A 16047-nucleotide genomic window follows, 5' to 3' on the forward strand; every position below is an offset into this window, starting at 1 on the left:
TCTCTTTTCCACAAGCAAGTTCACTGTTGTGCTTCTAAGTATCATCAGAATTCCTTTTTCTGTAGGCTCAGTCCTGTATTCTGCAATATAATTCTGTTCCCATGTTTAGGTCCCAGACCCAAAGCATCATCCCATTCCTCCCAAAAATCAATAAATAAAAACACACCAAGATACTATCACTCCCCAGGCTGACATCAGGTGTTTAACCTTCGCCCAGCATCCTTTAGTCATTAACCCTCAATGCAAAAAAGCCAATGAAAACTGGAAGAAATAGGGATGGTGCACATCTAGCAGAGCAGAGACTGGGCACTACTGTAGGGAGGGCATTTTAATTCAGGAAGAAAAGATCTTTGTTTTCAAACCTATCACAAGCAGTTGATACTATCAAGGAATTCATCTCTAGCTCATGACAAACTAGAACACATTCCACACACAACTCATTTACTATCTCTACCTGCTAACAGCTCAAGCTTGTTAGCTTTCTGTACAAAGTCTGGCTTCCTCTCCCCCACCACCTTCTTTGGAATGATCTGTTACTTTCTGTTGACAAGTTTGTTTTCTTGCAGGTAATAAAGTACTCCCACTGGCTATACAGGCACTGATATCTCAGAACAGAAGAAACTGGAAATGTAGCATGAATCTAATGACCATTCTTTTCCAAAATACCCACACCTTGATCATCTTTGATAAGCCTTGTGTAGGAGTTACATTTTGATCTGCCTATGATCTTGCTATTTTGATTACAGATTAGACTTCTTACCATGTAGCAAATGAGACACAGAGGGAAACAGCACACTTGCATGGTTTTCAGATCCATTCTTACCCGTTTCTTTTCTACCTTTCCACTTGTGATGCTCCATAAATGCTGAGCTACCAGGTCAGACCGGCAGACTTGGAGCAGACCTCTCCACTGTAGGTGGAAATTCCCCATTTGTTTCCCTCTACCCTCAATTTTTCCCAAGCATCACTAATTTTAGGCTTTTATGTAGTATTTAAAGAGAGAAAAAAAAAGAAAACAACCAGAAGTATCATGTGTTTCAGTTCTTTCCTCCAGAAATAGTTAATGGTTCTCCAGTACTGATCAAGCCATTGAGACAACCTGCTACTTACTCCTAACGCAATTTCGTGGCCCTGTGAAAACACTCTCTAGAGAGCCAAAATCCCCAGGGAAGGAAGGTAATCCCAGTTTGTCTCACTAGACAAATGTGAAAGGTTAAGAAATTTACCATAAGATATATCTAGAACTTGAGAATACTGGTAGTTTAAAGGTTTGGCTTTAATGCATACTTCATAAAAAGATTACACAAAATATTTTCAAAAACTTAAGTATATTTATTGAGCAATAATAAGACAATAGCAAGTTTTCATAAAAATGATACTACAAGATGCAGTGAGTTGTATAAAGGTATATGCAAAGTTGCCTACAGTTCTGAACTACCTCAGCTACAAGACAGCACATAAAGAAAACAATTATAAGCAGGAAAGTAACAATGGACTAGGACACAGTACAGCATACAAGCAAAAATTTCTTCGTCAAAAATAGCTTCAGCACATAGACTGTTCTTCCCACTTCTACTCTTTTAGCTCAGTCTTGTTAGCAGGTGGGCAACTCTTTTGTAGAGAAGAGAGATCACCAGAAGTCTAAGTAGACCTGAAATTAAAAAAAAAAAAAAAATACATTTCAGCAAGCAATTTTCAGAGTAATCATAAGGAGGTAAAACATTCAACATTTTAAAATGCAGAAATATGTTTAAAATGCAGAGATATATAGACTGTACTAAATTATTAGGTATTGTATTGGTAATCAAAAGCCTGACCTTGCCAAGTTTTCTTTATATCATATGGCACCATCCTGATGCATTTAACAATTCATTGTGCAGAAACATTAAGTGATTTGACTTTATATGCAAAAAAAAAAAATCACTATGAAACAACTAAAACTACTAGCCTTCTGTGTTAAGTAACTTATTTTTAGAGCAAAACAGAGATGAGACACTACTGCAACATTTAAATATATGCATCATTCTTAGTGCCCTAAGGTTGGCACAAGCAACTTATAAATGTCAGAAAAGCATATAAACCTTGTTAATGTTTTCAGAAATTCATTTAAAGATAGAAACAGGTCCAAAAAGATGCCTGTCTAAATGCATTGCAATTACGTTACAATTATTTTCCAAATACACAGATATGTTCTGTCTTTTCTCAGCTCATTACTGACTCAAACAATTTGCCCTTCTGGGATCAATTGTTTGCTAATAAATAATTGTTTACAGTCACAAAATGATATTAAGGAGTATTCTTATTAGTTTTCCTTCTACAGCCTAATAAGATTCAAAACTAGCTGATTCCCAAGAGTCTAACCTTAACCTTGCTGTGTTTAACAGCCCAGGAAATGATGAACCATCTGTTTCAGAAAATAATGGAGGGCCAAGAGGAAATATTGTTTAATTGTAGATTAACCTCCTCATACGGCAGAATGAAGCATCTACAGAATTAGCAACCATAACTAGCAATGAACAAAAATAACTGAAAGCAGCTCTTACTATTACAAGCCCAACAGCAGCAAGTATTCTTGCATCACCTCTTTTTTGCTGAAATCCTCCCAAATGTATGTAACAAATAGAACCTGATCTTTAACGTGACTCTGAAAAATCACCTTTGGATTTATTTTAAATGAGGAAGCCATAGAAATAAATACTGGAACGGTTATGAATTCAATTTTTCCTTGAGTATCAAAGCCATTTTAAAACAAACATCTCCAAGGTAGAGATGGTGTGTTTATTCCTTTGTAACTTTCACCTCACATCTCTACAGCGAGAAAATGGCTGCTCTGAAGCAATATGCAAGTCACTGGGGGAAGGGGGGAAAATGTTCCTGGTTTTAAATTAAAGAACTTTGATCACTTATGCACGGCTACTGATGTAGCTACTTATGATAACAGAGACAACCAGATAAAATGTAAGATGGTTTGGGCACTAAAACAGAACAAAAACAGTAACAAACCACAGGAATTTAAAAATAAAAATACCTATCCTGCACTAGCATAATGAAAAGCAGTGTAATTCTGCACCGCGGTGGCATTTTTTCTACGTAACGCTCATTCCAAAAAAAGCTTAACAGAAACCTTTTACCTCCATCAATCAGTTTGCCCCATTTTGACAGCAACAATGATAGAAAAGTGTGTTATCAGAGGGCTGCAGCCAACTCCAATACACAGGAATCGAGAAAGCTGTTCCTTGATTTTACACAACCTTCCCAGCACAGTAGCTAGATTCACTTCTGACTGAGGCAGCTAGGTGCATACTCAGCATCTAAAGATTTCATTAATTCTAAGTTCCAAATATCCAAACACTGTAACATTTACTCAAATAAATTATTCTTGAATTCTTCACTTAATTCTTGAAGCAATGAGCTAGCAATAACTCCACAGCTTCATATAATAGCACCTATTCAGAAAGGATAAGAGTTTGACATTCTTCTCCTACTAAACAACTAGGCACAATTTTATCCATCAGACGTCTATCAACCTACGGATATTGAAAGCTTGGGCGAACAAGATAAAATCAAAACCAACCCTACTGTCAAGCTGCACTATCTACTGGCATCAATAATGCTATTCATGAATTTAGGAAAATTAATAAATCTTGGGATGAATGCTCAGAAAGGCTCAAATACAGGTGAAGCATACTCACTTAGGTTTTGTTTCTGCATCTGTCACTTGGCGAATATAGATACCATCTTCAGGATGTTCAATGTCATCCATTTCATACATATATGAAGAAGCTATTGCAAGGGTAGTTCCATCATTGCTGAAGGCAAGTGATGCTATGCTCGTGGGATACCGATGGAACTGACACAGACGCTTTTTATTAAATGGATCCCAAATATTTACAAATCCATCAGAACCGCCTGAAAAATATCATTTACAGTTTTTTAAAATGTTAATTGAGAGAATGGCAGTAGAGACACAGTAAAGAAAAAAAGAGTAATGATACACTAAAGAAAAAAAATAAAACTACACAGACTTACTCTGTCAAAACACAGGATTATACAGTCACATTATTTAGTAGAGAGCACAATGACTACTTCCTGATGTCTGTTAAAGGAATTAACTCCCACTACATCAAACAATTTAAAAATTAAATGCTCAAAGCAAGAATACAATTCAAAGGCTTAAAAAATAAGGCATATGAAGTAAAGGCCTGGTAAATCAGAACTATAGGACTTGAAGCAAGTGTTACAAAAAAAAAAAAAGAATATCTACTCTACCTGTAGCAAACGTGTTGTGGACGTTATGGAAAGAAATAGCATTAACTGGATAAATCTGCTCAATATTGTTCTCCTTCAAACGATGACATTTGAATGCATATTTCTTCTTCTGTATTTCTGGACTTGGATCCAAATATTCCACTGCAACACGACCTTCAATAGAACTCAAAACATAACCCTACCAAAGAAAATTGAGATACGCATATTAGAATTCAGTAAGTAGAAAAAAGACTGCCATACAACTTACCTTATAACCCTCTAAATTCAAATAAATGACACTTAAATAGTATTTAATTGTGTATAACAAGTGGTTTATTTTGTTAACACAGATCCATGCAATCAGCCATAGAATCTGCTTTTGAGAAGTAATGCAGAAAGCTTTCCAAGAGATTTTTATTGTACCCTAAGTTTAAGCTTATGGCGAGGAATTTAATTACCCCTGCAGATCCAAATGCGAGTTGCTATGGGGGAAAAACATTAACAGTTAAAAGCCTTCCAAAAATTTGTCCACCTATCCTCCTGGGCCTAAATATCTTAAATATTATAGATACTCCGACTATTTAGTTTCAGAATTATATTGAATTAAATCCAGAGCATTAAACTAAATGCTTGAAGTTACAATAGCATTTTTGGTGACACTGATTATAAGGGTGTCCACGCATCCAGTTCCTTACAGCCCCTTAGAGCAACTTGATGTTTTTATTATAACTTCTGACTCAAGCCCATAAGCGATCTTTTCAGAAAAAGGATTATAATGCTATCTAGCTACAGCAAGCTTCTTCAAAATCCACAGCACAATATAATCTGGAAGATCAATTTGTTTTACTACAACTGGAACTGAAAATGCAAGGAGTGTTCATGCCAGTTCAAGAACAAGTAACTAGGTCTCCCAGTGTCTGTACCAGAATCATGGACATTGGAAAACTCTCTTCTAAATTAGTTCTTGCTTTTGCCAGAAAAAGCAGATCTTGCTTTACTTAAAAAAAAAAAAAAAAAAGCTAGAAATACCACAGATACACCATGCTAACCTGCATGGAACAGCTCTACGATCAGCTAAATTGTACAATTTGCCCTAGATAACAGAACATGGATACTTAAGTGCATGACACAGTCAGACGTGAGAAAATTCAAAAAAAAAAATTCACATTCATCTAGTTTTAACCCTGCCTCTGTTCACATCCTGTTGAAGAACCTAGGGCTACAATGCATAAAGGCTGCTGAGCAAAGTCTGTCTTCACCTTTTCTACTGCAACTTTGTGTGGATTTGGGGTTTTTTGTTTGGTTATGTTTGTTTATTTTTTTAATTTGGAAGACTATGTATCAGCACCGTAATGCATTAAAGAAGCAATTTAAAAAACAGACAAAAACTGAGAAAAGGTAAAAATAATGTGCTGGTAAGTCAGTGGCAAACATTTCAAAGTTATGCTATACTTCCAAAAAGTTTACCTGGAGCAAGGAGTCTCAACACCATTTTCTTTCCTTAAGACCAGAAGTATTTTTAAAATGAGAGAACCAGTAAGCTTAAAAGAGATAAGTCACCATTTTTCCTGAAGAACATGCCACAGAAATATAATTGCTGAGATGGTTCTCATACCTGCTTATTTGGAAACGCTCTGATACAGCGGGTCTGATACTTCAGACTTGATTCTCTTCGCTGCTGAACGTAGCCCATGTTCCGCAAATCCCACACCAGCACTCTCCGACCTGCAGTCCCCACAATTAGTCTGTCTCCAGACACAGAAAGCGTGTACACCTTTTCAGAAGAAAAGGACAGTATTTAACACTTATTAGTCTGGATATCCATTGTTCATTATACACAATAAGATGTCAGCAACATGCAATACAGGAAACAAGTAACATGTGCAATGAAGGGTGTGGCTCTAGATTTCCCTTTTGCTTCAATTTATAACACAAATTTGGAACAAACTGTAGTAGTGTGCAGTTAGTTACTTATTAAAAAGCAGATGTAGCACTTCAAAATCTTACACCTCAAACCCAATGCAGCATCATACTCCGTAATACTAATTTACAAAAGCAACATCAACAAAAAAAGAAGTGAATATGCACCTGTAAAACTCTAAATTTCAAGCACATTCATTACATTACCAACCTGGAGACTCTGATATCTAAACAACCTTCCACTCATGAGATTTCTTCTTTTTGTGGATATTACATTCTAAATGCTACATGCGTACAGAAGAATATATGTACAATTCACAAGGGAAATATGTATTATTTGAGTTTTCCTAAAAAATTATTTAAGTATTAAACTTACTGGATAATTCAAGGCAAGAAGATGATATGTACAAAGTAATGGGTGAAAAGGAAGGTGCAGATTTTATCTTTGCTTGATATGCACCTCTTGCATTATCCACTATCCAATCATGATGGTGTAATTTAGTCCTATAAAACCACATTTGTTTTTCCTTTATCTAGAAATTGTTTCTTTTTAGACAGAATACTTCAAACTGTATGTCATGTTAATAAAGAGAAATAAATTGCAAATAATTTATTAAAAAATGGTAGTTTGTGTACTTCAGTAAAGCTAAGTGAAATTGACTGAAGAAATATGCTTGATACCCTTAAAAAAAAAAAAAAAGCAATCCACATCTTGGAATTTTTGCTCTACTCCAAAAATTGGCGCAGAGGTTCTAATTTTTATTTTTCAAAGTTCTCATTAAAATATCCAGCATATAAATCATTCAATTCTTAACTCTTACTTGTGATGTTGTTAATCTAAGTTTAAAAAAAAAATAGTCAAAAACTCCGTACTACCAAACAACAAATTGTTGATACACGAGCAAGATGGAATCCAGCTACTCCCAGCTGCCCTGCCACTGAGCTGCTCACAAGAGCAGGCTATCAGGGCAAGCTTTTCAAAAGTGATCTAATGCAGCTGAACACATAGGCAACAGATACTGTATATACCTCTGAAGAAGAATGAAAAGCATAAAAGATCTGGTATCCTGCCAGGATTCGATTTACCTCTGGCACGTACTCGTACAATTTAACTCAAGCACATAGTTTCGTTTTCTGATTTTCTGATAAAGTCCAATAAAGCTATTTGGTTCTGGTAAGTCCACACCAAAATATTAGAAAAAACAACTTGTTTCTTGGTGTACTATAAACATTTTTGGCAATTAATTTATAAGTTAAAAATAAATATGAAGCTATCAGCTACCTGACAGGTCCACATGTGCAAAAAAAATCCCTCCCCTTAGCCAATCTACATTCACTAGGCTTGCATTACTGCTCTAAACAAACTGCAATTATTGAATTTCCCTCTCAAGACTGATGTCTGAAGATAAGAGATGTCTTAAATGCTTGTGTAAGAGTAGCCTAGAATTTCTGATGACCCCAATTGCCAAATCCCATTTAATATATAAAACAGACTTTAAGCTAATAGTAGTTAAACACTAACATTTTCAGATCTCCCTTGCTGTTGATGAAAAATTTATCCAAACATGTTATCATAGAAACAAAGTGTTTGTACACACGTACAGAAACAAAGGCAAAGAAGAACATTAAATATCTTAAATCTTCTTTACAAACTGATGTCACACCTGTACAGCGAGTATTCTTTCTACACCACACAATCATCAATCAAATGAAACCATTGTCATGCAGTTGAGTAGGTGTACACATTTATCAAAGGCAGTATTAAAAAAATGACATAATGAACCTCGCTGAGCCAATAAGCAGCTTGATTCACTGTGGCTGTCCGTTATACGATATTCTGTCGGCAATTCATCACAGTTCTTTACATGCTACATACAACTATAAATCAAAACTAGAAATAATGCAATTACTTTATTCTGAACAAAGGTCTTGCCAGAAGTAGATTCGGCTATGTTGTGACAAAAGTAATAGCTATTTAGATGCAACAGGGATCGTAAGGACAGCTCCTATCACTTGACAGTACATTGTGACAGAGCTCAATAAAATTTTAAAAAGGTATAGGCAGAAAATATTCACATGCAAAATTAACCAGCAAGACAAACTATGTTTCACAAGCTAGGAGAAAGGCAGGAATTTTTTTCTATAATTCTTTCAGTGACACTACTATAAGTAGTGTAAAGATTAGCAAACCGTATTGGCATTAAAAAAAAAAAGTTTAAGAAAATATATTTTACTTCTCTTTGTCTCTCCTCAGCACAGAGGATTTTAATACTGGATGAATGTCTGAATTTACTAGACATTATTGCAATGACAGGTAAATTACAATACAAGCAATCACAATTCAACTTCTGAGTACTAGTCAGAAACTAAAATTTTAATTCAGGAAAAACACACACCTTCCTACTGTACCTCTACATACATTTCAAAGCAACTGGACTTGATTACTGCCAGGACCTTATGTCCAAAAGAGTTAATGCTTAAGGAAATCACTGAGTGCACATTACAACAGTCAAGCCAACCATTAACAAGGTAAGACAAGAATATCAATGGTTGCCTCAATTTCACATGCTGTTTTTGTTAGGATTTCTCTCCTCAAACTTGTTTTAAATTGTAAGATTTTTTTCTATCCAGAGTGCAAAGAATTAAGTTTCGCTCCTATTGATGAAAGCATAAAGCCTTAATCTAAAATTGTAACATATTCTGAATATTAGTATTTAAATGCAACATTTATATGCCAGTTTACATATTTGAAAAGTTACTTCTAAACTTTTCAAATTTACTTCTACATTTAGAAGTAACTTTTCAAATTGAGCTCAGTTTAAGAGCACGCCTTGTATGGTTAACTGTATGACAACCACTCCCTGGATATATTACTGAACGCTTTACCTGGGACGCAGTATCCAATCCATACCTTTTCTGGTTGAGAGAAGGTTCCTGCATTACAAGGTGTTCTGGGATCCCACAGCTTAACTGTCTGATCCCAGCTTCCAGTCACCATGACATTCACTTCTGGGCAATACTCAACACATCGGATAGGTGCATCATGGCCACCAACAAGGTTTTCTGTAAGAAAATACAACTTACAGTAACTTCATTGGCTCCACAAGCAGTCAGCATAAAGACTTTTTAAAATAAATTTTTAAAAATACACATTACTGCAGGACAAAAGTGCTATTTTCTGGCATTCCCATGGATATAGTGAAATGCTAGGAGCTGCTTTAAAGATGGTTCAGTCTTCAGAATTACAACTTTTGCAAACACCAGAAAAGTTAAATTTAAACTTGTGTCACTTTATGTTATGAAAGGATATTAAGAATTTTAGGCAGCCACACAAAGATCTTCAGAAGTAGAGTTTAGTATCCAGTATCAAATATCACCACTTGTGACGCAGACACTAACATAGAAAACAATTTAAACTTGTGTATATACTAATGTTATGCAAAAATAAAGTGATTTAATATTTTTATTAATTTGTGGTAAATATAAACATCTCTAATAAGTCACCTATGCTAAAAATCAACTTTTTTTTTTGTTACTTTACTTTGCACACAAGTTGCCATTTTGTCTAACCTTTAAAAAATCTAGTTTTGTCTTAGCCTTTAAAAAATAACACACTCAGTTTTAGGACAGCTCAGCTAATTGCCCAGATGTGAGACACAGCAGCCTACAGCACAGCAGGATGCAATAATCAGAAATCCCATTCAAGATGTCCTCTAACAAGCACCTACCCAACTTTCTGGCAAAGCACCAAACCCTGCCATCCTGCGAGATGGCACTAGGAAGGAAATGCCAGGAACCATCAGCAGGATGAGTATTTAACTGTTTCCTTCCTTTCCATTTTCATCTTAAAATTAGGTAGGAAAAAAAAAAAAAAAAGAAGAAAAACACATGCAAAATGCCTCAATTAGTATTAATCACTAGGAATGTTTAGTTCCAGCCCTTCTGTTAAAGGTGTTACAGCACAATCTTCAATTACACAGTAAGAAACACTGCCTTGTTCAGTGCCCTTGACAGATTTACCATGGCAATCAGAAAGGGCTGCGTGACTCCTGAGCACAATGACAACTTAAAGCAAGAGGACTATTAATAAATAACTAAACAGCTACTGCTTAAAGCAAGTATCTCTCTTAAAAAAAAAGAAACATTTCATTCTTGGAAGTGTGTCAATCTGAAGCTCAGGTCAGTTGTTTCAAAGAGATCATTTACAAAATTCCATCTGCTCACCTTGGTCCGTGTTTAGATCGTGCATTTTCAGTTGCTGATCTAATCCTCCACTCCAGGCATGGGTAGGATCCTATTAAGCAAAAAATTCACCTTATGACATGCACTACGTTTCTCTTGGCCGCTGTACATTTAATCGCCTAGGCACATTCAAAAAAGGACTTGTTTGCAAGATTTTTGTGAAACTATAAACCATGTGAGAACCTGTGTGTTGACCCACGGTGTGATTCTAGCTATGTGACAAAATGTTAAGTGAAAAAAGCACAGTTAAAAAATTAAATTGATCCTTACAACATTCAGTAACACAAAGATGAAGTCACTGGAGGACATATGCCACAATACAAAGCAAGAGAAAACACACATGCTATTTGAAACACTCCATTTCATGTTATTATACATAATAAATAATAAGCGAAAACAATGCCACTGATTAACTAAAGAAACATTCTGAAACATATTTCAAGACCCACACGTTAAAAATACAGAAACAAGTGTTTGGTAAATGGCTCATTTGGAACAATGCTGTGTTTCCAAAACAGCCTAGTATGAGAAGGTTAAAAAAATAAGAGTAATTGGCTGTGGGCATTCAGCGTGAACAATGATTTCTGGGTACATACTACTCTAAGAAACACGCAAACAATTTACCACATCATTGGAAAAACAGCATAAACCAGCTGAACTTACTTTTATCTGCCACTTCTATGAGAAGTAAATTATTTGTGAGCCTGCATCCTTCGCAGGAAACGTGTATTTAGAACAAACATGTTTGTTAAAAGAATAATCAGCAGAAGCAAACTATTCTTTTAGACCTAGATTTCAGGTAGGAAGTATGCCTTTAATTTCATGGACTAACAATTTAACATGTGCACAGTAGATTTATAAAATAAAATAGCATGCACTTACATAAAAGGCGCAGTCAAGGACAGCCCCTGAATGTTGGTATTTGAGCCGCATGGTGTTGGCAGGAACATCATAGAGACGGACAGTGGTGTCCCAGGACGACACGAGCAGAAACTGGGATGTATTTGGACTGAACTTGACTGATGAAATGCCATCATCTGGAGTTTGATTTAGCTTGAACTCGTTTGATCCTGTCATCTGAAGACAGTAAAGCGCAGATATATTTTAGTGGAAACAAGAAAATAAGCCCAGAGAGTCAGCTAGCTTACAGACACATCTTAAAGCTACTTTAAAGGAATGCTGGAAAGTTTCTTAGTCTTTACACAAAGTGCAGAACACACAGATTGCTCACAAAGTCACAAAATTGAAGACACTTATCACTGTCTAATACCTCAATGAATTCCTCCCCATACGAAAAACTTTAAAATTTAAATACCAAATATACTATAGAGTAATAATCATAAGCTTTTTGTACTGTTTACCTATAAATCTAGATTATTGCCATATATTCCCACTACACCGTCTAGGCAGTTATATATTTTTTAAAGTATTTATAAATTATTCTGAGACTGAGGAAGTTTTAAAAATAACGTGCAGGCAGGAAAGAATCTGATTTGAAAACTCAAAAAAAAGTGTTCCTGATTCCATGTGACTTTCCTGATCTTCCAAGAACTGCAATTGGACAAAACGTCAAATAGTTTCTGGTTTTCTGTAACCTTCCAGTACTTCAGCTTCCTGAAGTGCTACAAAATACTTCCATTGAATAGCTTTAAGATTTTTTTTCCTAAGATAGTTTTTTTTTAAAAAAAAAAAAAATATATAATAGAGGAAAACCATGCTTCGTGGGATACCAAAATGCAAAGCAAATATGTAAACGTGATGTAATAGGAAAAATAGATCAAAAATTTACTGACAGATCAATGACTCTGAAGGCAATTGTCACAGTACACAGGACTAGTTAGTTATACACACATACAAAAAAAAAAAATACAAGTAGAGCTGAGGCTACAAGCAGCAACTATCAGCTGGTAAGCCAGTGCAAACCTTACAAATGCTCTGGATGAAGAAACTGTTTGTTACATGCACACCAACAAAGCCTCCAAACCTTTTTTAATGCTTTCTAAGGCCTTAACAGCACATTTCCTTTCCTCAAAAAGGGCAGAGAAGTGAATTAGCTCTGACTTTCTGTAACACTATCACTCCTGGCTTTCTGTGTACAAAATGCAGAGGTGAGATTTTGAGAATGAAAATGAAGAGAGACTGAGTAGGTGAAATAAGATGAGGTTCAAATGTAGCACACTGTGATTGTCAGCAACAGCCATCAAGCTGTACAGTAACGTAAGCACTGTACATTCTTACACTACAAAAAATTCCTGAGGGGAAACTTTAGTAAAGACATCCTTCAAAAAAAAAAAAAAAAAAAACACAGGCAGAAACCCACACTACAACTACTCAAATATGAAGTGTGAGTATAAGCACTCTTAAGAACAGGAAATAAAAACTACGTTCCTATTTTTTTTTTCAGCTCTGTTGTGGAAGTACTTGGCTGAAAGACACAGATCTGGAGAACCCGGTGCACATACTGACATTTGAACTCTAGTAAAGGATTCATCAGCATCTTTATTACTCTTTGAGCAATTAAATGTACATCGGTGATAATTTCAGGTGGATGTGCAAAGACACAAAAACTAAAGGAATCAGGGACTGAGAGGACTTTACTGGACACGCTAAAAGCCTCGTCTACTCAACAGAAAATTTAAGAAACGAGTGTTTGAGGTGTCTGCTACAACAGTTACAAACCACCCATAAAGCAAACAAAAAGCAGCGATACAGAACGTAAAGAGACACGAGAGACCCTGGAGCTATTTTTAATCCAGAAAAAAACGGTAAATTAACAATATCAGAACGCAAAGATACCCTACCTGTCACCCACCTTTACAGAAACCACACACAAATCGCACGGGTTTCAGGACCGCAGCTTACTCAGGGGCTGATCTCCACGGAACACCGCGCCCCCCCCCTACCCCAACCGAGCCCCAACCCACACCCCGAGCACAGCAGCCGGCTCCTAACACCGGCATTACACACACAGCGCACGGAACCCCCCCCCCACAGCCCCCCAGAGCCCCTCAGGCCCCCCCCCGTGCCCCCGGTACCGTTTTCATAGTGCCGGGCTCCTCTCGCCGCCTCCGCGGCCGCTCCCTCGTGCAGCTGCGAGGCGCTATGGCTGTGGCTGTGGCGCTGCCGGTGCCCGGGCGCTGCTCGGGACCTGCGGGGAACGAGCGGGGTGAGGGGGGGATGAGGCGGGGGGGGGCGGCCGGGACCGGCCCTGCGCAGGCCGCGGCGGCTGCTCCGCCTCCACAGCGCCGCGACCGGACCCGGCGGCCGCCACCAGGGCTCGGGATGAGCCCCGAAGCCCGGAGCCCACCCCCGAGGCCCCCGAACCCACCCCCGGCCCCGGCGCCCCCTCCCCGGCCCCCGCGGCCCGGTCCCGGCCCCGCTGCCTCCCGCCCCTCACCTCACCGCCTGCAACTGCCGCCGCCGCCGCCGCTCTGCGCACGCGCGCCGCCGCCGGCCCCTCCCCATTGGCCGATTCGAAAGGCGGAAGCGCGCGCGGCGCGGCGCCCCGCCGCGGGGCATGCTGGGGAGTGTAGTCCGCGGGGGGGTGGCCCGCCCGGCCCGGCCCGGCCCCATTAGGGGGAGAGATCAGCGGGGGGGGGAGGGATCCGAAAGCAGGGCCGCGGCCCCCCGCCCCGAGCCGATATTTGCGATATTTACCATATTTCTTACGATATTTACCATATTTCTTACCATATCTATAATATTTCCTACGATATTTATAATTTTTCTTAGGATATTTATAAATTTTCTTACGATTTTTATGCTATTTCTCAATGCATTTACGATATTTTAACGATATTCGCGATATTTGTTGCGATATTTACGGTTTTTCCCGTATTTTCGATATTTTTTGCGATATTTATGAGCTTTACAGGCCAGGATTAGCAGCTTACAATATTGATCTCCATAGGGAAAGAAGCACCCCTCGTCCCTTCTCACTTCCACCCCTTGGCCACCCCTTCACCTCCTCTCTTCCTCCGGCTTTTTTTTCATTTATTTCTCTTATTTTTTGTTCATTTTTTGTTTTTTTTTTCCCCCCCCCTTCCCCCCCAAGTCGTGCCCGGTGCCCCCCCACACCCCCCCACCACCAGCGCTTCGGAAACACGCGGCTGGGAGCTGGCAAATTTACAAACGAGGCTTAAAACGTTTTATTTCCTTTAAAAATATGTACAGATCTGAAATAACGCTTTTTTTTTTTTAGTGTTTTTTTTTTTTTTAGTTTTTAATAATTAATTTTCTTTTCAAGTGGCAGGACGGCGGAGAGAGGGAGGGGAGGGGGTGCACACACAGGAGCCATGAGGCTGCATCAGGCCGCTTGCGCCCCGTCGGGGCCCCCCATTTTGCCCCTCTCCGAGCTCCCCCGGGGCAAACGGAGCTGGGGAAGGGGCCGTGGAGCCCCCCCAGCCCCGACCCTTTGTGCCTGGAGCCCCCCTGCCAGGAGCCCCCCAGCCTGGAGCCCCCGTCCCCGAGCCACCGGCAGGGCGGGAGGCGCTCAGTACTCGATCTTGTTGTAGAGGTTGTAGAGCGGTAAGGCCGAGAGGTTGCTGCCGGGGTAGTAGAGGGGCGCTGGGAAGGCGAGGGAGCGTGGCACCGGCACCCTGAGGAGCGAATTGTCCCTGAACACCAGCGGCATCCCCACCAGAGTCTGAGCCGAGGCGTGCGCCATGTTGGCGGCCTCCAGCTCGGCCGAGAGCTGCCGCTTCCACTTGTTGCGGCGGTTCTGGAACCACGTCTTCACCTGGGTCTCGGTCAGCTGCAGGCTGGAGGCCAGGCAGGCCCGCTCCGAGCTGCTCAGGTAGCGCTTCATGTCGAAGGTGGACTCCAGCTGGTACACCTGGCTGCGGCTGAACACCGTGCGCGTCTTCTTCTTGGCGGCTCCGGCCTGCCGGTCCCCGCCGTCGCGTTGCCGGTCCCCGCAGGAGGGCGAGGAGGGTCCCAGCGGCTTCTCCTTCTCCTCCTTAAAGTCCTGCTGCGAGGGCGAGAGGAAAGGCGGCCGCTCCGCGCTGCCCGCCGCCGCTCCGCTCCCCTTGCTGCTGCCTGCAACAGAGCCACAGCGCGGGGGTCGCACGGTGGACGGCACCGGTGGCACCCCCCCCGACGGCACGGGCACCCCGATGGCTAAGGGGTGAGAGGAGCCCTGGGTGATCAGCCGCTGTTCCCGGTCCCAGGGGAAAAAAAATAAATGGTACAATGCCAGGGAAGCTGTAAGAGGCTGTCCTATAGGTGTCCTGTCATTATGGGGTCGGAGGGAGGATGGAGGGAGAGGTGGAGGGGTGAACGGATGAAGGGTGGAAAAAGGGGTGGAAGGATGGACTGAGGGATGAAAGAAGGGATGGAGGGGTGGATGAAGGGATGGAAGAAGGGATGGAAGGGTGGATGAAGGGATGGAGGGGTGGTTGGAGGGATGGAGGGGTGGATGGAGGGATGCAGGGGTGTATGGGGGGGATGGATATGCCCACCCCGCCGAAGGCAGCAGGGTACCAGGCTAGGGCTGCCTCCCTTCCCGCCGCGAGCCGCCAGATCGGGCTTTATAGTCCCGCATTTCACAGGCCGTTTAGCCAGAAATAATGCTGAAAACAAACACCTCTCTTCCCCTTCCCCGAGCGCTGTAAATAAGCCGCATGTGAGCAAACGGAG

General features: G+C 40.3%; 2 protein-coding genes across 3 annotated transcripts in view; both read right to left on the minus strand.

Moving 5' to 3' along the window:
• Positions 1-1309: 1309 nt before the first annotated feature.
• On the minus strand, positions 1310-13746 carry BUB3 (BUB3 mitotic checkpoint protein; the record flags this gene model as incomplete). 2 transcript variants are annotated; one of them, XM_082765261.1, is made up of 8 exons in its annotated part: positions 13446-13744; positions 11293-11487; positions 10393-10462; positions 9080-9231; positions 5864-6022; positions 4270-4447; positions 3693-3909; positions 1310-1651 (listed from the first exon to the last, which is right to left on the minus strand). In XM_082765261.1, exons 1-8 carry the CDS (start codon positions 13452-13454, stop codon positions 1642-1644), a joined length of 990 nt encoding a protein of 329 aa, XP_082621387.1. In that variant the 5' UTR covers positions 13455-13744. The 2 variants fall into 2 exon arrangements, with proteins under 2 accessions (XP_082621387.1, XP_082621388.1); XM_082765262.1 differs by lacking the exon at positions 1310-1651 and having other exon boundaries at positions 3689-3909; positions 13446-13746.
• Positions 13747-14694: 948 nt separating this feature from the next.
• Positions 14695-16047, minus strand: part of HMX2 (H6 family homeobox 2) — a 5942-nt gene continuing 4589 nt past the window's right edge. The window contains exon 3 of the mRNA XM_082764364.1: positions 14695-15447. Coding sequence (XP_082620490.1) covers positions 14903-15447 — 545 coding nt within the window. The 3' untranslated portion in view covers positions 14695-14902. The remainder of the gene's footprint in view (positions 15448-16047) is intronic.

The sequence above is a fragment of the Aythya marila genome, assembly GCF_965140915.1.
Source record: "Aythya marila genome assembly, chromosome: 7".
NCBI lineage: Eukaryota > Metazoa > Chordata > Aves > Anseriformes > Anatidae > Aythya > Aythya marila.